Raw genomic sequence first — 25,070 nt, forward strand, 5'->3', positions numbered from 1 at the left:
TAGGTATAAATAGTTTAACTGTAGTTCTTTCTTGATACCTGGTTTGTTATTTGTAGTTTTGCTATGTTAAAGTTGAAGCCTTCTTTTTGTTTAAACAGAAAAAGGGAAATGGTGTAGGAGGTCCTTCTGGCTATGTGTTGTTTTCATTGTTTAATAAAGAAATTGCTTTGGCCTGTTGATAGGGTAGGCGGGGAGACAACTGAATGCTGGGAGAACGAAGGGCAGAGTCAGAGAGACGCCATGGATCCGTTGGAGACAGACGCTGGGAATTTTACCAGGTAAGCCACTGCCACATGGTGATCACAGACTACTAGAAATGGGTTAAATTAATATAAGAGTTAGCCAATAAGAAACTAGACCTAATGGGCCAAGCCATAATTTAATTAATACAGTTTCTATGTGGTTATTTGGGGCTAAGTTAGCTGGGTGGCCGGGACAAACAAGCGGGCCCTCCTCTGACATTGCTTTAATTAACCTGACAGTGATGATTCAGATTAGTGGTCTTTCTCCTCAAATCTTTGGGATTAATACACCCTGATTCAAATATATATATATATATATATATATATATATTTATTATTATTATTATTATTATTATTATTATTATTAGTCCAACAAGATAGCCAACACCATAATGACAACATCAGTTAGGAACTGGAAGACTCTTGATGAGAAGATCAATATGTAATTAGAACTGCATTATTCTGTAGATGGATTTTTATTTGGGCTACCAACTCACTAAAAAACAACATGGAGGAGACTTCTTATTAATCATGAAAACTTGGTTGGTTGATAGCTTAGGCTTGTTTCTAACCAGCTCTTATAACTTAAACTAACTCATTTTTGTTTTTTGTTTTTTTTTTTTAAGACAGGGTTTCTCTGTAGCTTTGGAGCCTGTCCTGGAACTAGCTCTTTTAGACCAGGCTGGCCTCGAACTCACAGAGATCTGCCTGCCTCTGTCTCCCGAGTGCTTAGATTAATGGCGTGTGCCACCACTGCTTGGCTAAACTAACTCATTTCTACTAATTTACTTTCTGCCTGATGACTTTATCACCTCATCTCCATGGTGCCCATCCTGCTTGCTCTGCATCCCTTGATGTCTCCCTCTTCTTCTTCCCAGCATCCTCTGTGCCTGGAAATCCTGCCTAGCTATTGGCCATTCATCTACAGACATTTAAAGACAAGGCACGCAGTACTTATGACTCAGCAGTCCAGTCATGGCATGTCCCTTTGTCTAGTACTGTCTCTTCTCCGATTCTGTCCTCCAAGGTGATCTGACAAGTTGTGAATCTTTCTTCAAGAGCCAGGTTCCTCCCTGGCTACCCCATGGGCTTCAGCCATTCCTTTGTCTAACAGGAGATTGCTGGAGAAATTCTAATTTCATAGGATTATACTTCTAATAGTCTGGTAGGCAAAAAAAAAATCTAAGTGTGTTTTTAGAATATGTTCATTCTTGGCCAGTCAGGCCGCTTACAGTGTTAGTATTTGGAAAGTCTTGTCCAGGTTCCTTTTGTTAAGTTTCCCTTTTCAGTTACACACATGGACAAAGAATCAGTTTTTATATCTTTATATTTCAGTAACCAAACATTTAGCTGCTCTAATACATTGAAAATTTCTCTGTGACTGGAATCATGCTGTTTGTCTTGCATAGTCAGAGCTTAGCGTTCCCCATGGGCCTTAGTCTGCTGCCTCCACTACTGCTTGCAGCTCTTCAGGGTGGATTATGGGCTTGGGTGAGTTTGCTATAGTGTAGAGTGCCTCATCCGGAGTTAATTCTTTTTTTTCCAACTTTATTTTTTTATTTATTAATTTATTAATTATTTATTAAAGATTTCTGCCTTCTCCCCACCACCTCCTCCCATTTCCTTCCCCCTCCCCCAATTAAGTCCCCCCCCCCCAGCCCGAAAAGCAATCAGGGTTCCCTGTCCTGTGGGAAGTCCAAGGACCGCCCACCTCCATCCAGGTCTAGTAAGGTGAGCATCCAAACTGCCTAGGCTCCCACAAAGAGACTTGAACACCGGAGTTAATTCTTGCATTGATAGGAAACGACATTTATTGAAATCCTTCAGGTGTTAGAGGCTGAAGCAGGAGACTTGTAGGTGACTATTCTTTCTGAGCTACATGATGGTCAGCGCTACACACACACACACACACACACACACACACACAGAGAGAGAGAGAGAGAGAGAGAGAGAGAGAGAGAGAGAGAGAGAGAGAGAGAGAGACATCATAAGAAGTTTATAAAGCTGAAGGAGGCAAAAGGCTGCATTTGACTTTCATGAGCCTTGACTTTTTGTTTTGCTTTTAAAAAACCCGTTTGGGCCGGGCAATAGTGGTGCTATGCCTTTAATCCCAGCACTCGGGAGGCAGAGACAGGCGGATCTCTGTGAATTCGAGGCCAGCCTGCTCTACAAGAGCTAGTTCCAGGACAGGCTCCAAAGCTACAGAGAAACCCTGTCTCCAAAAACAAAAACAAAAAAATCCCCCATAAAACAAAACAAAACCTGTTTGGGTGCTAGATCCCCGATAATAAATCGGTTCTTCGGTATACAACACTCTCAATATATTTTTCTAGGATGGAGAGGTAGATAAATGAACGAACAGAGGAGTGCTCACCCTTGCAGGCACAGGGAGACTAGTGACAATTCTGACATTCATCTACAAAGTAAGGCTGAAGACAGGGGAAGCTGCTGGGTGCTGTCCTTCAGAGCCACCAGCTGAGCAGCCACGCCCCTCTGCAGCCGCTCGCTGCCACGCCCCCTCCGCCCTGGCCGCGAGAGCAAGGGCTTCTGGGAGCCGGCTTAGGGTCTGAGGAAGGGGCGCCTGAGGCGGCCATCTTGGTTTGGTTAACGGGTCGCAGCTGCGAGCCGCGGTCGCGGTCGCGGTCGAGGTGGAGCGTCCACCCCGTGCTGTCTGCAGCCGTGGTCACCGCGGGACACTGCGAGTCGGGGCTCGGGAGGGACCGCGTGAATGTGTAAGTGTGAGTGACGCAGGTCGGCCGCGCTCGCGCGGGGCTGGGACCTCGGGCTGCTGCTGGTGTGCACGTCCCTGTCCCCCTGTCCCCGGGAAGGGTTCGGGGCGGGCGCCCCTGGGCTCGCAGGCTCCCGGAGGGCTGCAGCGTGGGGGCGTGGCAGCGATCACGCCGCCCGTCCAGCCCTGCTCGCGGCTCCTGGTCATCCGTGTCCAGCGGCTGTCACCGTGCCTGTAGGAGGGACAGGACGTCCCTGGGACCCTCCGTGCGGCACCCGAGCTGGCGTCCTCCTGTCCCACAGCCAGCAAACCCTGGGTCCCGTGCTGCTGTCTGTCAGCTGGCTTCCCTGCCTGAGGATGAAAATGCAATGCATAATAGATGTAGGGATTCGGAAGCTATGAGAGGGCGTAGCGAGATGTCAACCATGACATTTACACGTGAGCTTTTTCTGCACAGAGAATAAGGGGGAAAAAAAGACAAGAGGCTTTTTGACTTGCTTCTCAGTTTCAGTGCTCAGTAATGGCTGCTGTTTTGTAGGGAACAGGGTTGCTAAAGGGAGGCAGGAAACTTTGCTTTACACCGAAGTAGTGTGTGTTTGGTCTTAAGGACCCAGGGTTGTCACTCCCCTCTCTGTACAGGCTTGTCATTTTCTAGCGAGGTGTCCAAGCACAGAAAAATGATGCTTTACTGACTTGAGAAATTGCTTTTACAAATACCAGAAAAAAAAAAGACTCTTGGAAGTTCAAATTCATTATGTGCCTAACTTCAGCCAGTGTGGTTTTTGTAAGAACCGGGATAAAAATAAGTTTAGGAATGAAAAAACAAGCAAACAACAACAAAAACTTCGGTTTGGCAACTTTAAGATGTCTGGATAGCATTTCTTATATTTCATATAATTTTTGTTCAATTCAAGCCTTTGAATTCCAGTCCTTAAAAAACTTGTTTTCCAGCTAAGTAAATTTCTCTGGGTGAGATAACACAGTGAAGAAGGCAAAGATGCAGAAAGTTAGTATCACTGAATAAAAAGAAAGAACATAATGTGTTCTTGGAGCTACCTTTAATTTGGATTACAAGTTTGTTAATAATTTAAGAGGGATCTAGAATGCAAAAATGTTGTGGGGGAGAAGGGCCCAAAGTGACCCAAACAATTGTGAGGAGTAAAGATTAGAGCTTCTATTCGTTTGCAGTTTTAATTGTTTTCATTCCTTAAAGAAAATGGCTAGTTTTGTAATTTTCACAGTGGGGTGATAATTATTATGGTAATACATGTATAAAGATAAATATTTGTTGTGGAATAGAATATTTGTTTAGCTATGGAAAGATGCGTTGCTGTTTTATCTTGTCTGCCTAAGGCACCTGATTGGTCTAATAAAGAGCTAAATGGCCAATATCTAGGCAGAGGAGGGTTAGATGGGTCTGGTGGGTTGAGAGAAAAGGGAACCAGGGGCCAACCAGCTGGACACGGAGGAAGCTGGAGAGCAGGGTGGACAGTACACACGTGAGGTAAATGAGCCTCCGGGCAGCAATAGATTAATAGAAACGGGCTGACTTGTTTGTTTTTTGTTTTTCAGCTAGCTAGAAACAAGCCTAAGCTAAGGCTGAATATTCATTATTAATAAGTCTCTGTGTCATGATCTGGGGCTGGTGGTCCAAAAAGCCTTTTAGAGTATTGGAAAGGCTCGGGAAGGTAGCTTGGTAAGTAAGAAGGCCTTTAATCCTCAGAACCCAAGGCGGCACTTGGTCCAGACTTGGTGGCGCACACACCTTTAATCCCAGCCCTTGAGAGGCAGAGCTAGGCACACCTCTGTGAGTTCAAGGCCAGTCAGGTCTGTTTACCAAGTTCTGTAGGCTTACAAAGAGAGATCCTGTCTTTAAAAATAAAATGATTGTGGATCACTTTTGTGGTCCCATTGCTAGGGATTTGAGACAGGCGGATTCATGGAGCTCCCTGAGAGCCAGCTGAGCCTAAATAACGAGCCCAAGGCCCTTGTCTTAACAGAAAAAGTGGGTGACTCCGAGGATCGAAACCTAAAGTTGACTGGTGGTGTTGACGCATGCGAGCATACACATCCACAAATAAATAAATGAATGAATATTGACGATGAAATATATATATTTTTATGTATGTGGAATATATATATATATATATATATATATATATATATATAATGTGTGTTCAAAGTGTTTAAATGCCAGCAGTCTAGAAAATGCCACATATGTAGTTAAGAAAATTTTAAAAGATTTATTTGTACAAATAGAGTAGTATTTCAGTAACAAATGTTATTTCAGAAACTAGTTTTTTCTTGTTTTGCTACTTAAGCTGTTAGTGAAATTAGAGTTTTAAAAATACATTTTTTCTTTAAACTTTTATTTTTATTATTTTAAATTATTAATACATGGGAATGGGTATGTGAGTGCAGGTGTCAGAAGCATTGGATTCCTATGGAGCTGAAGTTATATGGAGTTGTGAACTGCCTTGATTTGGTTGTTGCAAGCAAACTGGGGTCCTCTGTAAGAGCAATACTTACTCTTAACCACTGAACTGTCTCTCTAGTTCAGGGTTTGTAATATATAAAAAGAGAGGAGAATGCATGCGTTGTTATATATAACCTCAATTTAACAGTTTCTAGTTTCTGTTTGTAGGTTGACTTAGTTATTTTTTTCTGTTGCTGTGATAAGACACCATGACCAAGGCAGTTAATAAAAGGAAGAGTTTATTTGGGCCTTACAGTTTCAGAGGGATAGCGTTTATAACCATTATGACAGGGAGCATGGCAGCAGGCCAACAGCGTGCTACTGGAGCAGTAACTGACAACTCACATCTTGGGACCCCACAAGGCAGGGAAAGAGACACTGGGAATGGCCCAAGTCCTTTGAAACTCAAAGCCTGCCCCTTCTCCGAATTCTTCCCAATTAGATCTACCAGCTGGGGACAGGTATTCAAACATGAGCCTATGATGCCTAATCTCATTTAAACCACCACATAGGTATATATGAATTGCTGAAACATATGTGAAAACTGGATTTGACCAGCTGTAGATATCTCAGATATTCTGAGCGTGAGGTTTACCTCTGGCCTATACTTCCAATCCACAACCTTTTTCCCACTCTTGAGTCCTTAGCCCATTGTGTTTTAATTTGAACTCTTTTAGTAGTGAGCTTTGCTTTACTCTTTTTACCAATGACCTCTGGTTATCAAATCTGATGCCTTGTTTGGTACTTGGTTTGTTTGTGTGATGAGTCAACAGAAGAGTAAAATATGTTGAGGAGTGTGTTATTAATGTCACTGCTACTCAAATACTTCTCTGGCTCCTGTTCCCTGCACTCTCCCCACTCCCGTATTTTCTCTTACTTTCTTCTCTGTCCCAATTCTTTTGGTTTTCTTTCGTCTTGCCTCTCACCCCCCCCACTGAAATGTAAATACCATGAAGAGTTTTCCTGTCCCCTTTCTTTTTGTGGCTCTCCATGACATTGGATAATCAAGTCAGGACCCTTGTTCTGTGTTTCAAACTGTATTTCCAACCATCTGTAGCTCAACACAGTCTCCTAAAGTCAGGATTCATCTATTACAATGACTGCAGTAACGTCAGCAGCACACTCATTGAGATATCACTTGTTTCCTTTAGTTCTGCTCCATAGGATCAAATTTGAACTTCTCAGCTGGATTGCAGCAACCATATTTGTTTCATGTTTATAGCTTCATCGCTGTCTCTTTCTGCTTGAGTCCATTGTTGAGGCACACTTTATTTCTTACTGTTCTATGTGTATGCTAGGCTTCTAATTTTTTGCCATATCTTCATATATTCTTTCTGTTTGAAATGCTTGTTCTTTTTTTCCCCCTTTCCCTCCTTTTTCACAGAGCAACACTGAAGCCTTTCTGAGCTTCCTAAGGGACAGTTAATTGCTGTTTCTTACTGTCCTCTCACAGAATTTAATGCATATATTTTAGTGTTCTTTATTGCTTATACATCTGCAAACCAATTAGCATCTTACATCAGAGAGGTCAGATAGATGAAAGCCCCCTCTCTCTCTGTCTCTGTCTCTCTTTGTTTGTGTTTTGAGGCAGGGTTTTTCTGTGTAACCCTGGCCATCCTGGAACTCACGATGTAGACCAGCCTGTTCTGGAACTCAAGAGATCCACCTGCCTCTGCCTCCCAAATGCATGGGCCACCACTGCCTGGCAAGTGGTTAACAGTAACTTCTGGTCAGGCCTGGGTATGTTCTTCGGACTTATCACAGTAGGGTATTAAGTGATCACTAAGTATCTGTCACATTTAACTTACAGTTGAAATACTGCTGTAGACCACTGTTTAGTCTTCATGTGTGAACCCAGAGTAGGTTATAACATAGGAATAAAATATCATGTATCAGTATAATAAGGGCGATGAATATTTTTAGACCCAAATTTGTTACTTGTTTAATATTGCTAAGGCTTAGATGTGATTTGTTCCAGCCAAAATTTGTATCCTAATTTCATTGCCAGTGTAGAAACCCTTTGGACCAGCAGCTTTGTGACTTTATCTCATCTACAAATGCCCATTGACTTTGCCTTTCTGCTTCTCTGCTGTGTATGAATTAGCATGAGGCTCTATCACAAGTGGGGCATCTGCTGGCACCTTCCTGGCCTCCAGGTCTGTGAGCTAACTAAACCTTTTTTGAAGTAAGTTGCTAGGATCTCAAATTGTCCTTAAGGCATCAGGAAATGTGCTACGACTAAGAAATAAATACTGAACTATTTGGTCATTTTTCTCTAATATGATAGAGGTATGAGAGACAGGATTTTTGGTCAAATGAATCAGTGAGCTTAAATTTAGTTGCCTACACTAAGCCTCTTACATTGTTTTGAGAGTTATCCCTGTGTTTTCTTCCTCTAAGGTTCCATGGCTAGTCCAGGGAGGGATAACTACAGAATGAAAAGTTATAAGAACAAAGCCTTAAATCCTCAAGAGATGCGAAGGCGGAGAGAAGAAGAAGGAATACAACTTCGAAAACAAAAAAGGGAAGAACAGGTGGGTGTTCTTAGATACAACAAATTCATCCATTCTAGTCAGTACCTCATGTGGAGGTTTGCAAGTTTAATTATCATTGCTGTATTTTAGAAAATTTTAAATGCTAAGTGTTTGAGAAAATTGATTTGCTAACTCTGTTTCTTAATTAAGTCCCTAGAATAATATTTGTAAATTCATTGATTAGAATCTTATACTAAGTTACTGACTAGGGTGATTTTTCTCTTGTGTTAATAAACATTTTGTTACCATACTTTTTCCTAATGCTAAAAATGCTTACCCTTGAGTCATTTAGCTAACCTCCAGTTTTCAGCATAGACTTTGTCCCCAGGAAACACATGATATGCATTGTGGATTTCATAAGTCTTAAGGTAATTAAAGTCATCTTTGTGTGTTTTCATTTAATGATTTCTGTATTTGCTAATATATTTCTATATTTCATAGCTTCTATACTTTGCATATGCTACTTATGAATACTTCTTAACCTTTTTGCATTCCAATATAGACTTGGAAATATTTATAAAGTAGTTCTTACAATAACAAATAACAAAAACAAGCTAAAATTAGTGTATGTAAAGGACTATTCCCGAAAGTCCAAGAAGGCCTGCTTAGAAATGTAGTAATTGTGGTTTTTCAGCTCCTGTCTGTAGTATCTTGCAGAACTTACATCAAAGAAACAAACAGACAAACAAAAAAAAAACTGTTGACTAAAAAAATGTGTGTACAGACTGTGGAAGAGCTGTATTTATTTAGTCATCAAAGTACAAGGAGGTTTTTTTTGTTGTTTTTTATCTTTCTATTTTTATTAATAATGGAACTAAAAAGTATAGGACTGATTTTCCTAAGACTTTTTTCCTATTGCTTGTTTTACTTTATTTAGACAGGGTCTCACATAACCCAGGCTGTCCTCAGATTTTCTTGTAGCTGAGGATGCCCTTGAATTCTAGAGCCTCCTGCTTCTAACTCAGGTGCTAGGATTATAGGCATGCACCACCATGCCCAGCTTCCTATTGCTTGTTAGTTGGCTATACTGACTCGGTAGCATATTTATACTGTGTGATTTACTTTTTAAATCAAGAGTTCTCTTTTTAAAGATTTGTTTTTATTTATTATGTGTGTATGTTTGAGGGAAGGTATGTACACTGAGAGCAGTTGGCCATAGAAACCAGAGGTATCAGATGCCCCAGAAGTGGAGGTACAGATGGTTATAAGTTGTCAAACTTGGGAACTTGGAATTTAACCATGGTACTGGGACTCTGGTCCTCTGCTAGAGCTGTATGCACTTTTAAGCACTTAAGCATCTCTCCAGTCTATAGTAAAGATTTTCTTAGAAAAATTCTTCTATAGTTAGTCATCAAATAAAGAAATACATGCTTTTTCAAGCCCTATAAAATGTAAATGTTTAATATTTTGAATTATAAAAATCATTTTGTTTACTCATATGAATCCTGTGACTGTTGAATGTTTTGGAAAACTTAGTATATAAAATAATTTTTCTTTGTTGCAGTTGTTCAAACGCAGAAATGTCTCTTTGCCCAAAAATGAAGACTGTATGCTAGAGAGTCCTATCCAGGACCCAGATATCAGTTCCACTGTACCCATTCCAGAGGTATACTTTACGAAATTGTGTTTTGGTTTGTATTATGCCTCATAATATTTCTGAGACAGTATATGCATCAAATAATAAAAATAATATTCATGCAAAATCATTTGCCCGATAATTTTATTTCTGTGTTTTAGGAAGATGTCGTCACTGCAGATATGATTCGGATGGTTTTCTCTAGCGATGCTGAACAGCAGTTGGCAGCAACACAGAAATTCAGGAAACTGCTCTCTAAAGGCAAGAGTTATTTCAGTGGCTATTTGATGTTGCACAATTTAAGGCAGAGATTTATATTTTTTAAAATTTTGGGACACTTATTTTTTCCTTTTTTTTTTTTTCCAGAGACAGGTCTTAATTTCTCTTTATAGTTTAGCCTGATATGGTTTTATACACCTTTGTTTCATTTTGTTTTTTTACCTTTGAGAGAGGGTCTGTCTGCCTAATCTTGGTAACCAAGATGTCGCTCACTAGATAAGTCAAGCTAGCCTCCAATTCATACAGGTAGGCTCACCTGCCTTAGCACCCAGCTTGGTTGTGTTTGCCTTTAGTCCCAGCATTTGGGAGGCAGAGGTAGGCAGATCTCTGTGAGTTGGAAGCCAGCCTGGTCTACATAATGAATTCCATGCCATCCAGAGCTGCATAGAGATCCTGTCTTTAAAACAAGTGTTTTAAAGTATCATCTTTTTCAAAATATATTGTTAGAATAAACACATTGTAGAAAAAATTATAAAAGAATCTAAAAAAGCAAATCAAAAATAATTGTTACCAGTAAATAAGGCTATAATTCTATATAGAAATACTTTTTAGACATATTTTTCATTTGTTCGGTTTTGACTTGGAGGAGACAAGGTTTATCTTGTAGCTAAGACTGGCCCCAAACTCTCCATCTTCCTGCCTCACCTTCACAAGTGCTGGAAGTTCAGTTATGCAACACCGTACCCAGCTCTTTCATTATTTACTAACCGTTTGTAATTCATATGGTCAAACTACTTACCCAGTTAGTATTAGTATTGTTTCATATGTAGAATTTATAGAATTGGTGATTGAATTGTAAGGAATTTCTAAGATGTTAAGATTTTGCAGATAATGCTGAATCACCCACCTTAATTTCCTAAGAAAGATAAAATTTGCTAAGGTGAGGAATGAATGCAATCTTGTGGTTTGGTCAGTGTAATCTAAGTGTTTGTCTTTGCTCTCTTATGTTTTAAGAGTGAGTGTATTATAAATAGTTATAAAATAGGGCCGGCAGAGTGCTCAGTGGATAAAGGCAATTACAACCAAACTCTGTGACCCGAGCTTGATCCCTAGAGCCTATATGCCTGAAGAAGAGAACTGACTCCTTCCAAAAGCTGCCACTGTCCTCTGCACTTGGACAGTGGCATACAGTCATTTGTGAACATGTCTGCACACACCACATAAATGAGTGCAAAAACTTCAGTAAGGGGAAATTATCAAATATTTTTATTTTTGAATGACTACGTTTAGCTTTCATATCTCATCCTTCATCTTCAGTAGTTCAGAAATATTTATACAATCAAGAATGATTTCTTTTTATCTCTGCATTTTAGAATATTTTTGCAGTTGATGTTTATGTTACCTGATTAAAATTTTTTATTATATTCTTTTTCAAGATTTGTTTTTGACACCTGCATTGTATACAACTGATAGGATTTCTGTAGATTTTGTTTGAGAATTTTGAAGTTGTTCTCAATTATTTTTCTACCACATCTTTATTATTATTGAATTTATTTTGATTCTTTAAAGTAAGAATGTAGTTTGAAAGATTTTAATCTTTCTGTTATCTGTATCATTCTCTGAGGTGAGACTGTTTTAGTAAGACAACTGTTTTCTGTAATTTCAAACTGTCATGTTTCTCTTAAGCTTTATATGTCAATTATTTTTCACCGTTTCTTCTTAATAGTTGTATTTTTAAGCCTATGTTAGACATAAAACAGGGGTTATAAATGCTCTCCTTTGCTGATTGACATGGATTTCTGCCAAGTGTATCAGGGATAGGAGAACTTTGTATTTACTATATTTTTACTTAATCTATCATATAGAAAACCTGGGAAAGCAGCTGTAAATAGAACTGTTAGCAGAAACAGCAGGCGACTTGTAGTTCTTCATCTTTAAGTAGTATTCTAACAGTTGCCACAAAGCAGATTTAAGTATGCCACTGGCTACTACATAGCCTACCATTAAACCCAGCTCTGATTTAAATCAGATGATAAACCTTTGTTAAAATCCCTTAATCTGCTTCCCCATCATGACCACTCTTGTAATGCAAATCACGGGTTACACTTCTTCAATTTCATTTTTTGCAGAAACTTCCCCAAAGCTTTTCTGTTCTATATTATTCTTTGTTTTCACTGTTTGAGCATATATTTTCCCATTTTGCTTATATTTAAATTGCCACAATGCCTGTGAATTTTATTTATGATAGCTCATCACCTTTATAAGCTCATATAGACTTTTACTTTGTTATGTAATATCAATAACTATGTTAAATTAGCTGATAATTCTAGTGCACTTTAATTGGCTTCTTTTAGATGGAATGATAAAAAGTGTTGCTTTGAACCTTGGGCGAAGAGACTGCATTTGTGTTCTTATGTAAGTGATAGGTCTGCGTCTGTGTTTACTTGTAGATGCTGATGGTCCATGTCCATTTCTCACTGCTTCTAACCACACATCCTGTTTTCATCTTCCTTCTTATCTCCTCTTTCCTCAAAGACAACAACACAAATTTCTGTTCTTTAAATTTTAAAAAAGGAAAGTTTAGAGTTTTCCATCAGAAAAAGAAAAAAAAGAAGGTGAAGCTGGTAACTCTTGTCCTAAAATTCTGACACTTTCAAAGATAGAGGGTGAAGGGGTGGAAATGTCTGCTAATGTTTTGTAAGATAGGGGAAAGGAAGAGCATTTCAAAATCTAGACTTTCATTTACAACACAGAGAAAAAAATTAATGAACATAATTTTGTTCATTAAGATAAAATTTCGACTGACTGAGAGTTCTCTCGTGGGACTTAATGAACAGCTGTTTTAGTACCGGTCAGGTTGAGCATGATAGGGGTATGTGGCCTGGCTATGCTTCCCTTAAGAAAACTTACAAAAGCAACCACATAGACACACTAAAGTGTGGTGGTGGGACAAAGGAGAAAAGAATTTAGGGAGTTTCTGGAGTTTTGTTCGTGGTAATAGTGAATGACTAGTGAATTTAACAAAAGAGGTCCGTTTCTAGAAGAGAATAGAAGACGTACAGGAACACCACCCCAAAAGCTACTGAGCCACTGACAGCACTGTTTATTGAAGCAGAGGTAGAGGAAAGATTTCCTTGTATTTAGTTGGTCAGTACTTGAAATACATTTGTTTGAATTTTATTTGAATTGCATGAGGATTTATCATTTTCAGAAGTCTGCATTATGGTTTTTAGATAGTTTAGTAGTATTTCTATAAATAATAATGTCTAGACAAAATCTTGTCTGACAGACAGGTAAGTGAATGATTATTACTAGTGAGGGAACATCCTTGGAAATCGAGGGTAGTGCTGTAAGGATTTAGTGGGGACTTTCTCATTGGGGTTAGGAATATTAGACCCAGGTTCTCCCATTTTATAAGGATGATCTCTTAAATATATTTCATATTGGGAAATATATTTTAGTTACCTATCATTGCAGTTAATGAAAAAGTAGAGTTTGCTTTGCAAAAGTACTGCAGTCATGAGAACATTTATCTGCAGTTACATCCAGCTAAGAGTCTACACTTAGGTTATTGAAACCTATGCGATCTGTGACAGTTATATTACTTTCCAATTTGTTAAAAGTCTAGAATCACCTGGGAGACTAGCCTCTGATCTTGATTTCCTTAACTGAGATGGGGAGACCTGTCCACCGCTCTCTGGCTGCAGCTGTGCACTGACTGTGTAAATGGAGAGGTGGCTGAGTAGAGGAGGCTTGTGGCTCCCTGGATGCAGTGTAACCAGTTGCTTCAAGTTCCTGCTGCTGTGACTTCTCTGCTGTGATGGACTGCAACTACTCCTCTAATGTTCTTTGGTCAGACTGGTTTTTTGTTTTGTTTTGTTTTTCGACACAGGGTTTCTCTGTAGTTTTGGAGCCTGTCCTGGAACTAGCTTTTGTAGACCATGCTGGCCTCAAACTCACAGAGATCCGCCTGCCTCTTCCTCCTGAGTGCTGGGATTAAAGGTGTGCACCACCACTCCCCGGCTTGTTCAGGCTGTTTTTTCACTTCTCAAGGAAAAGGAGCTGAGATGCATATTGTGTGAAATGGGGATCAGTTCATTGTTTTTCTGTGTCTATCTAACATCCTTTCTTTTTTAAATCTTAGAACCCAATCCACCAATAGATCAAGTTATACAGAAACCAGGAGTTGTACAGAGATTTGTGAAATTTCTTGAAAGAAATGAAAATTGTGCTTTACAAGTGAGTTTGAAGTTTTCTTTTTAAATCTCCTTCTAGAAATGACTGAGTTTCTAGTGGAAATGGTTTCAGTGCTAACTATATTGTAAGCATTATTTATGGCTGTAGTACTAATTTCTGCTAGGAATTATTCTACTGAACAGTTCCCAGAAGCATAAAATCACAGCTAATGTTAATGAAATTCTATAGGTGTCAACCTTTGTTAACTTTTTTTTAAGATTGATTGATTTATTATGTATACAGTGTTCTGTCTGAATGTATGACTGCACTCCAGAAGAGAGCACAGGATCTCATTATACATGGTTGTGAGCCATCATGTGGTTGCTGGGAATTGAACTCAGGACATCTGGAAGATCAGCCTGTCTCTTAACCTCTGAGCCATCTCTCCAGTCCAGCTACTTTCTTTTAGAAAACTCAAACTTTTAAAGTGTTAATCTCATTATTAAGCTTCTTTATTTTTTTCTGAGTCAGGGTCTATCTAAGTAGCCCTGACCTTAAATATAATTTACAGAGGTCAGCCTTCCCCTGTTAATGTGTTGGAGTTAAAGGCTCAAGCCACCACATCCACCTCTGTTGGTCCTTAAAGAACTGCTTAAAATGTTTCCAGCTGATCTTTTTAAAGAATAAATTGGTATGATCACAGTTAGATTTTTTTTCCTAGAGAGCATTATCTCTGAACCCTGATATGGTTACAGTCTCCCAAATCATTTGCTACTGATGATAATTTAGTGGAGTTTGCAAACATTTTAATGTTACAAAGAGATAACACTCTCTCACTTTGATATCTGTGTACACTCTAGAGTCAGGCTTATGTTTTAGGAATTGGAAAAGACTTCCTTCTAAACTCAGTGCTGTTGTCAGTGAGGGACTGTGAGACACAGTTGTTGAAATTGCAGCTGAGAGTGGTGGTCCACTTGTTTGAGCAGTTTGGGGAAAGCCCCCATTTTAGGTATAAGCAAAAGAGTATGAAATAGATGTGAATGTAAAAAAAAAATGTTTATAATTCCTAATCAGAGTCTCTGAGGAAAAGGCTGTTTTATTCAGGTCAGTTATTTTGAATAAGAAGTAATAGGATTTTGTCTCTGCTTTATAAAAACTGTTGAGTACAAAGTAAAACGCAGGTCTCTGATACTTCTAGTGAATGAAAGAAGTAATGAATGGATATAAATAAATAAAATTATTGAGTGCTAACTTGAGAGCCAGGCATTATATAGGATACTATAGGTCAAAAATTAAGACATTGTTTCTGCTTACAGAAGTTCAAGTGCCTTGCAGAAGGTAAACATCCCAAGAGCTAAGAAGTAGCACAGTGTGCTTAGCACTGCAGCCTAGCTATGAAAGAAGTGCTCTGGGGACACAGGATAGAGCAGCTGACAGGGGATGAAGGAAGGAATATTCCATGAGAGCATAGCATTTGCAGGCAGTGTGGTGTGTATGCAAGAACATTGGGAACTTGAATCTTTATTCGATCCTGATAAAATTCACCAGAGTAATTTGGGGATCACTCCATACTGTTACTTAAGTGGGTGTTAATCTGCTAGTTCAGATCATCAGTCTAAGTTCAAACTAGGTTCCTGTGGGATATATTGTCTATAGGCAATTTTTGTTAGATTTGTACACATTTAACAACTCGTGGACTTCAAATATACAGCTATTTCACATTTTTAGCAAATCAAAACAGTTGTAATTGCTACTACATAAATACAGTTGTGTTTGTGTGTGTGGATCTGTTGCCCGAGTCCAATGCCCACAGAGATCAGAGGCATCCATCTGCAGTTAGAGGCAGATTGAGCACCCATGTTTTGGTGCTGGGAATCAAACGTGGGTTCTCTGTAAGAGCATCCATGCTCTTTACCACCGAGCCATCACTCCAGCTTTAATGTCATGGCCATGCATTCCATTTTGTTCAGTTCTTCAGTAGGGTGTGACTTTACCAGTCTTACTAATGCATTCTCCTAGGGGATATAGGTCAGATTTGTAAACTTGTAGTTGCTTTCTGTTTGTTTTCTTATTTACAACTGATGAAGGCTATCATCTCCATTGATGTGAAATATAAACTATTTCTCAGGGTTTTTCTTTTCAGTCTTTCAGAGGTCCTGTTGTATGAAAGACTACCACACTTCTAGTCCCACCTCTGTTAACAATAAAACCTTATGTTGAACAAACACCTAAATGTCTCACATTCTAATTTTCATGTTTTTAAATGAGGTAGGGGTGACATGACCCCCCAGGATGCAAATAGCATGTATGATTCTTTCATTCCATAATAGTGTCTCATTTGTTTTTGAAGAGCCTGCTTTAGAATACCACTCTGAAATAGTAAATATTAGAAGTTAAATAAATTAAGTTGTATTTACATATTTTTGACATTATAAATATACTTCTATTTGGTTTTAGTTCGTGCAAATCTGAAGAATCTTTTTGCTTTTTTAAATATTATTTTTCCATCTATAAACTTGATTTCTTTCCTTAGTTTGAAGCTGCCTGGGCATTAACTAATATAGCATCTGGAACTTTTCTGCATACGAAGGTAGTGATTGAAACTGGAGCTGTTCCAATTTTCATCAAACTTCTCACTTCTGAACATGAAGATGTGCAGGAGCAGGTAAGTTCCTAACTGTGCAGCATGTTGTATATAGAGATTTTAATTTTCTCTCGAAAATACTACTTGTAATTTTGACCTCTATTTCATTATTATTCCCAATTTGCATGACATTTATTTAAAATACATTTATTAGAGAAAAGGAATTACCCTCTCAAAGTATATAGAAATGATTGCGCATATATAGCCCCACCTACAGAGAGAGAGAGTACTTTTCTTTTTAAGGCAGGGCAACCTATGTAGCCTTGGCTGACCTCAAACACAGCGATACATTTGCCTCTGCCACCAAGTTGCTTGCTGGGATAAAAAGTACACGTCACCATATCTCCCCCCCTTGATAATATTATTAAGGTTTACTAATAAGATAGTAAGAATTATCTTTAAAGTATTTTTTGGTCTGGTTTTAAACATTTTTTTAAAAAATTTTAATCTTAGGTCTCAAATAGATGTTAAAAATAATGATTCATGTTTTAAATTCCAAAAATAAGACTTTCTAAGTTGAAAACATAATATACTTTTGTATTTCTCTGAAAGCTTTAAAGTGAGACTATGATAAAATGGAAATTTTCATTTGGATAGTCACTCATATGATTAAGATTCCCAATATTTACTTTTAAAATTATACTAAACTGACTAATCTTAAATTTTCAGTGTTCGTCTAATTCTCATCTTAGTTATTATTTATACTATGTTTTTTAACTCTTATTCAAAAATTAGTACCATTCTAGCTAAAAGATTTTTTAACAGAGGAGCAAATCTCTAGTATAATTAGAAAATTTGCTGGATAAATTTATCTCTCTTGGTAGATTCAAAAGAGATTCTGTAAGCTCTTCTTTGAATATTATTGAGAGTTCACTAGAATGTAAGAGAAACTTAAGTGCCCTTACCTTATGATTTAAAATATGTAGCATTTCATTTAAAAATTCCTATCCTTTTGTCTTTCCTTGCCTTTGTTTTTTCACATTTTCTTGAAAACATTGTTACTTTAGAAAAATTCTCTTAGCAGAGATTTAGGATATTGTCTTAAAAGCAATGTTTTATTTTTCTCAGGCTGTTTGGGCACTTGGTAACATTGCTGGTGACAATGCAGAATGCAGGGATTTTGTTTTGAATTGTGAGATACTTCCACCTCTTTTAGAGTAAGTATTTTGTTTCAGTTTATCATAAGTTAATTTTGCATTTGGAAAAAAATTATATACTCCTCCATTTCTATATAACAGTTAAATTCTCAAACATTGTTTTATTTTGTAGTTTTATGATTGGCCAGTCCAAAAGTTATTTAAAAGTAGGAAAATCAGAGAAAAAAATTCAAATTGTATGCTTTTTAAAAAATGTTTTTTATGATGCCAGGTGATGGTGGTGCAAGCCCATCACTCAGGAGGCAGAGGCAGGTGGATCTCTGAGTTAGAGGCCAGCCTGGTCTACAGAGCAAGTTCCAGGACAGCTAGGACTACACAGAGAAACCCTGTCTCGAAACACACATCCACCCACCTTCCACCCCCAACAGACACATGTGCGTGTGTGTGTGTGCACACACACAAACAAGTCTTCTGTGTTCTCTTCATCTGTACTTAGTAGTCACCACTTGCATGGTGCTTTCAGTGCTAAAATAATTAACAAGGACATCCACTACTTTATAGTATAACAACATTTAAATGGTCCTGTAGTGTGAACAACTTTTTAAGGTTAAAACGTTATGTATATATTGTGTGTGTGTTTGGGGTTAGGGGTATGTGCACCTGACTGCAGTTGTCCATGGAGGCCAAAGGAGGAGGGTGTCAGATTCCTGAAACTAGAGTTATATATGGGAAGTTGTGAGCTAGGATCTGAACTTAGGTCCTCTGAAAGAACAGCAAATGCTCTTAGCTACTGTACTGTGTTTCCAGGCCCTTATAAAATGGAATCTTTAATACTTAAACAAATTGTGTACTTATAATGTCTACAGAATTTTATATTTGATTTTAAAATGTCCTCAGAACAATGACCACAAGAGATTTTTGGTTTAGTGCTTGAAAGTTACTTTTTACTTACAGTGACTGAGCAAGTAGTTTCTTGTCTGGCTGCTTTACTGCTAAGATTTATCTTTATGTGTGTGTGTCTGTGTTGGGAGCATGTTCACGTGAGTGCAGGTTCCTGAGAACAGCAGAGGCTGTCAGAGTTTCTAGACCTGGAGTTATAGTAGTTGTGAGCTGCCTGATATGGGTGCTGGGAACTGAGTGAGCTCTGGAAGAGCAGTGAGTGAGAGTCTTAGCTGCTTGATATTTAAAAGTACATTATGCTGTGATATAAGGTCCTTTAAAAAAACTGATAAATTGTTTGAAAGAGATATTTCTTTATATAAAATAATTAGCATTCACTGAAATTATCTGTACATTAAATTTCAGTGACAATTATTATGAAAGAAAAAACTAATCAAAGAGATGGTTGGAAGAAAAAAATATCTATCATTTTGTGATATTCTCCATCCTTTTCAGGGGAGGAATTAAATAGAATAAATTTAAACATCTAGACTAATTTGAAACCGTTTGTTCTAATAAACAACACCATAGAAATGATTTCGTAGCATGAAAATATGATTAAATAAACTTGATTAAGAGCCAGTTGCATGCAGACCACTGAATTGTTTGCTATAGTTTTACTACTGTGGACCTACTTTTTGGTCGTTGTCCTTTCCAAGTGACATTTTTCTGATTTGATTATTTGATTTGTAGATCAGATAATTAACTGAGCATTTTGTTTCTTTGTATCTATTTCTCTAGGTTATTTTGCCCTGTTCTGCACGGCAATAGGCCCAAAGGAGATTCTTTATTATTCAGTGGTATTTGTAGCACACAGAGGGGAATCCCACAACACTTTCTTAACAGTATTAAGTGTTTAAATAGAAAAACATGGGATGTAATATAATTTATTTAGGTCTTTAAATATTTTGTAGTTTTTAGTAAACAAAGACTTATGCCTTGATTAACTTTATTCTAAAACAGTCTCTAGCTTACATTGTTTGAATATATGCTTGATTGGCTTGATGGTCTAACAGTGAAATACATTTGATGGATGCTCTTTTTTGACCTCTGACCTTTTCCTGGACTAGCAGTATGTGAGTGATATTCTTGTGGATATCAAGTTGTGCACTGGCAAACTGCAGCTTCTAGTTAGCCATAGGTGAGAGCAAACAACTGACCCTCTGTAGAGTACTGTGCTGCTAAGCTGTTTAGGTAGGTATATTAGTTTTCTATCATTGTGATGAACTTGTATGGAGGAAAGGGTTATTTTTGGCTCACAGTTTCAGAGGCTTCAGTACAAGATTACTTGCCAGGGTTACTTTGTGCCCCTGCAGAGGCAGAACATCATAACAGGGATGTTGACTGCTGACCCAGCAGACCAGAGCGACACTAACATATAGAAAGGACCAAAGTTTCCAGATCTTAGAGTCATTCCTCTAGTAACTTAATTTATTTCTATCGCATACTACCTCCAGTAGGTTCTGTTATCACTTGAATCTTTAGCATGGCATTTAAAGAATATTTAGGATCCAAACATACTAATAGGTTAGATACATTGTATATCTTTTTTCTTGCAGTGTTTTTAACTTGTAATGGATTTATTCATTAATAACCCAAGAACATGTTTTTTTTTTTTTGTAAATAAAAGTGTTGTTTTGATTTTTTAAAGCTTGTCATAGAAGTATATGGGGATTCAGTTAATTTAAAGTTTTGAGCTTACACCCTGCAACTTTGTGAATTTATTTGTTGTAACTAGTAGCTTCTTTTTTCCTTTTTGGTATTGGGTCTTACTATATGTCTCGACCTTACAGATTATTAGGTTTCTGTATATGAGATTATATTGATGTGGGATTCCCCTCTGCATACTGTGAATACCATGTGTTAATAAAGAAACTGGCGTGGCCTGATAGGGTAGAACAGAGTTAGGTGGAGAAAACTAAACTGAATGCTGAAGGAAGGAGGAGTCAGGAAGAAGCCATGGAGCCACTGCCAGAGACAGACGCAGGCTGAAACTTTGCCAGTAGGCCACCGAGCTGATGCTGTAAAACAATCCCACACCAGTTCAGAATTAGGATAATACAAGGGTTATTTATTTAAGGGTAAAACTTACAGATCACAATAGTCCTCTGAGCGCAAACAGAGACTAGCAGCCAGAAAGGGAGCGTAGTGCATGGTTCCCACTGCTTTTTAAAGTGTAAGAGACCACGCCCCAGTAGGTATTGGCAAAGGAGCAGAATGTGCTTCCACAGCAATGAGCCTTGTGTTAAAATATAAAATACTCGAAATGGGTTAATACTAGATGTAAGAGTTAGCTAGCAATACACTTAAGTGATTGGCCAAGCAGTGATTTAAATAATATAGTTTCTGTGTGATTATTTTGGGAGTCTAGGCTGCCGGGAACTGAACTAGCGGCCTCTTGTTATTTCACATTATATCACATGTAAATAGAGATAGTTTCATTTTCTCTTCTCCAGTTTGTATTCTTTCCCTTCTTCTATCATGTTGAAATGATTTCCTTTTATTTTTGTTTTTCATTATGAAAATGTTGGTTTCCTTCAATATATAGGCTTGATCATGTTTTCTTTATCTTGTTAATGTAGTTTATCCCATTGATATATGACTATTGAACCATTCTTGAATTTCTAGGATAAAATCCTATTAGGTTATACTCCTTAATAATTTTAATTACTAAATAATTTCTTGGAATTAATTTTCCTAGAACTTTATTATAAAATTTTATATGTATATTCATAAGGAATATTGGTCTGTAGTTTACTATTTTGGAGGCCTATTTAAGACAATAGATGTAAAGCATCTGTGGAAAAATCCAATGTCTAATTCTTTTTTTTAACTTTGCCTCTTAATTCTTTGTTGAAAACTGCACATTTTGATTATAATAGATCTCAGATTATCCTCTGTTGGGTCCTAATGATCCTTACTATAGTTGCTTGTTTAAAGTTTTTTTTTTTTTAAGTTCGTATGTGAGAGTTTTGCCTGTATGTATGCCTATGTCCCACGTGTGAACTTGATATCTGCAGAGATCAAAAGAAGATAGTTGGCTCCCTTGGGACTGGAGCTGCACCTAGTTATGAATCACCATATAGATGCTGGGACTCAAATCTGTGTCCCCTGCAAGAACAATAAGTGCTTTTAGCAGCCAAGTTTACCCTCTAGCGCTTAAAAAAAAAAAGATGTTTTAAAAATTGTCATTATGTTATCAGACATGTGCTTAGCTGGGCCAGATAGTATTATGAACTCAGCCCTTACTTTCTGTTTATGCTAAGTCTGAAAGTCAGGCGGATGGCAAGGGCCTTCCTAGGTGTTTTCCTGAGTGTGTATTCTGACCAGAAGATGTTTTACTATCTTGATGTCTACTTGAAAGCTATTCGAATGGCTTATTTCCCCAGAGGATTTCACTCCCTAGTTTTCCTTCCATGTTTTTTTCAGTGTCTCCCATTTGCCCTATATTCTTTACTTGAGCTTTCTGCTTTTTACTAAAAGACATTTAGCTACTTTCCCACATCTGAATTTTCCCAGATAGGCAAAAGAAAGACAAATACACATTGTACCCACTTTTAAGTGTCCCCACAAAGCTGGCAACACATGTATAAGCACCTGGAAACAAGGTATATGCTTTTGCTCTGGTCCTCTGGAATAAGGACCTTCCAGAAGAAAAAAATACATCATTTTAAAGTCAGCTGGCAGACTAGAGAGATGGGCTTGAGCAAGTGTGAATTAAAACACTGGAAAGGTTCAGTGAGATGTTTTAGTCCTTCCGGGGCTGTAAGCATTTAGCTGTCTTTTAGATAAGCACGGGGTTTCCATCGCGGTTTAGGTGTTGTTTGTTGTTTGTTTGTGGTGCTTCTGGGGCAGGAGAGGTTTTTCAGGGCTCCCTTCTTGACTGCTTTTGCTGATGTCATTTCAAAATGGGATTTTTTTTTCCAACCTAGGTTCTCAATATTTCTAGCAGCTTTATGAAGGTCAATAAACTCCTGAAATTACATGGCTAATTTTGGTGTGTGTTCTCTTTCTCTAAGCTATAAAGGATTAGTATGATGTCATATTAAGGAATCTGCTATTGTCCGTTTAGTGTGTGTTCATGTAGCGTGCAGAGGACAGCTTGTTGGAGTCAGTTCTCCTCCTCTGTCATCTGGATCCTGTGGATGGTTCAGGTGTCAGGCTTGATGGCAAGTGCTTGCCTGCTAAGTCATTTCACTATCTTGGGCATCTCCTAATTAGACATAATTAACATATAGATTAACAAAAATATAAATTTAATTGTATTAGTTACTTCTGTATTGATGTGCTAAAACACCATGCCAAAGTGTCTTACAAAAAAGTTTAATTGGCAAGGCGGTGGTGGCACTCTTTTTTAATCCCAACACTTTGGGGGCAGAGGGAGGCATCTATCTCTGTGAGCTCAAAGCCAGCCTGGTATATAAGAACTAGTTTCAGGACAGGCTTCAAAGCTATAAAGAAACCCTGTCTCAAAAAACAAAACAAAACAACAACAACAAAAAAGTTTAATTGGTCTGGGCTTGCAGTTCCAGAGGGTTAGAGTTTGTCATGGTAGAGAGAAGTCATGGTGGCTGGAGCAGCAGCTAGGAGCTCACACTCCTGGCCACGATCAGGGAGTAAACTGGGGATGGTAGGAAGCTGTTGAAACCTCAAGTCCACCAACAGTCGCACACCTCCTCCTCCAGGGCCACATCTCCTAACCTTTCCAAACGGCCACCAGTTACAGGGAACCGAAGTATTCAAATATATGAGCCTGTGAGGGCCAGTCTCATTGAAACCACCCGAATATTGAACCATGATGCTGTTGTAAGTGTGGCGAAACTGTTAATAACTTCTTAGGGAACTGAGAGAAGAGACATTCTTGTTTCTGATACTTGGTTTCTTAGAATCTATCAGGATTCATTGCAAACAAGTTTTTAGAACACATTGTAAGACCTGTTAAAATAAAAGCTAAGAACTTCCTTTGCCAATAGCTGACCTTCACTTATTCCCTGCTTCCTGATTGTGTATAATGTAGTCTTTTCATTATTTTATCAAAGGTAATCTTGTACATTTCTTCTGATATCCATTATCTTCAGCCTATTATGATTTAAGTGTTTAGATATTAGATTCAGACTTGAGAAAGATACCTATATTTTTAATAAAACTAATGAATTTTAAGTTCACCTTTTCTGTCTTACCAGTTTAAATATCTTATAAAGTCTGTCAAAGAGAATTTAGTTATTACAAGAAAATAGTTGAAATGGAAAAGTGAATGTAAAAATGACAGTTCTTTTTCTTTTCTTGGCAGGTTATTAACAAATTCAAACAGACTTACCACCACCAGAAATGCTGTATGGGCCCTCTCAAACCTATGTAGAGGCAAAAACCCTCCTCCAAATTTTAGTAAGGTATGAGTGGAATATACGAGTTAAGAAATGTTTCCATAAATAAGTGCCCTTATGGTAAGAGCCTTTTTTTTTAACATTGAGTAGACTCTTTATTTTTGTTATCTTCTCTATTAACTAGACACTGTTTACACATTCAGCAAATTAAATAAATTTTATAGATTTCTACTCTTCTTTTGCCTCTAGTTTCTCTGGCCAGAAACTCCACCATAGCCAGACATCTGTATGTCTTCGAGTTGAGTTAGAAATGTTTGTAGTCTAGTTCTTTCATTTATGGTGAACTACAACTCAGCAATAAGAAAGAACAAGCTACTTACATATGCTTTAATCTCAGTAGCATTAAGCTAAATTAAAGGAGTCTGTAGGTGTGTCATCTTACATGACTCCATGTACATGTTTTGGAAAAGAAATCTAAAAGAATGAAAATCATATTGGGGAATGTCCGAGGTGAGAAAATTGACCACCCAGGGGCAGAAGGAAATTTTTCAGAATGGTAGAAGATTGTAATTTGGTTATATGTTGGTTATTAAAATGTATTCATTTTTACAATGTAAATGGCATACCAAAAAGAAATAGACATATTGACTTGTGGACTTAAAGTAAGTATAATTTCCATGTTTATACTACCATAATAATCTTGTATTTTTAAGGCATCTGTAAAAAATGTTTAATTCTTGATTAGATCATGGATCAGAATACTTGTTTACCTAAAAAGTGTGATTGATACCTTAGAGATAATACTGTGTCAATGTTAAATTTTGTGGGTGTGCCAGGCAACTGGGGATTCATCTTTAATCCCAGCATTTGGGAGGCAGCTTGTAAATTTCAGGACAGCCAGGATTATTTAGTGAGACCCCTTCTCAGCAACAACAAAAACCAAAACAAATGCGGGTGTGATAAAAATATTGTAGAAAACTTTAGAATGTACCTTTTTCTTAGGAGACATATACCAAAGCATTTAGATGTGGACTATCATGGTAATTTTTGTAATCTGTGAGCTGCTTCCTGTCTTAGGAAAGGCAAATACATAAACATATACAATTGCAGATGTA

General features: G+C 37.8%; 1 protein-coding gene across 2 annotated transcripts in view; it reads left to right on the top strand.

Moving 5' to 3' along the window:
- The window catches only part of Kpna5 (karyopherin subunit alpha 5), a 46,957-nt gene that overhangs the window by 4,367 nt on the left and 17,520 nt on the right, over nucleotides 1–25,070 (top strand). The window contains exons 2-9 of one of the 2 annotated variants that reach the window (XM_075945772.1): nucleotides 183–278; nucleotides 7,847–7,980; nucleotides 9,485–9,586; nucleotides 9,718–9,817; nucleotides 13,920–14,014; nucleotides 16,485–16,616; nucleotides 17,664–17,752; nucleotides 23,922–24,021. In XM_075945772.1, the coding sequence (XP_075801887.1) occupies nucleotides 7,852–7,980; nucleotides 9,485–9,586; nucleotides 9,718–9,817; nucleotides 13,920–14,014; nucleotides 16,485–16,616; nucleotides 17,664–17,752; nucleotides 23,922–24,021 (747 nt within the window). In that variant the 5' untranslated portion in view covers nucleotides 183–278; nucleotides 7,847–7,851. Of the gene's footprint in view, nucleotides 1–182; nucleotides 279–2,777; nucleotides 2,975–7,846; nucleotides 7,981–9,484; nucleotides 9,587–9,717; nucleotides 9,818–13,919; nucleotides 14,015–16,484; nucleotides 16,617–17,663; nucleotides 17,753–23,921; nucleotides 24,022–25,070 lie in introns of those variants that run through there. The other variant, XM_075945764.1, reaches the window with a different exon arrangement.

The sequence above is a fragment of the Microtus pennsylvanicus genome, chromosome 1 (assembly GCF_037038515.1).
Source record: "Microtus pennsylvanicus isolate mMicPen1 chromosome 1, mMicPen1.hap1, whole genome shotgun sequence".
NCBI classification, from domain to species: domain Eukaryota; kingdom Metazoa; phylum Chordata; class Mammalia; order Rodentia; family Cricetidae; genus Microtus; species Microtus pennsylvanicus.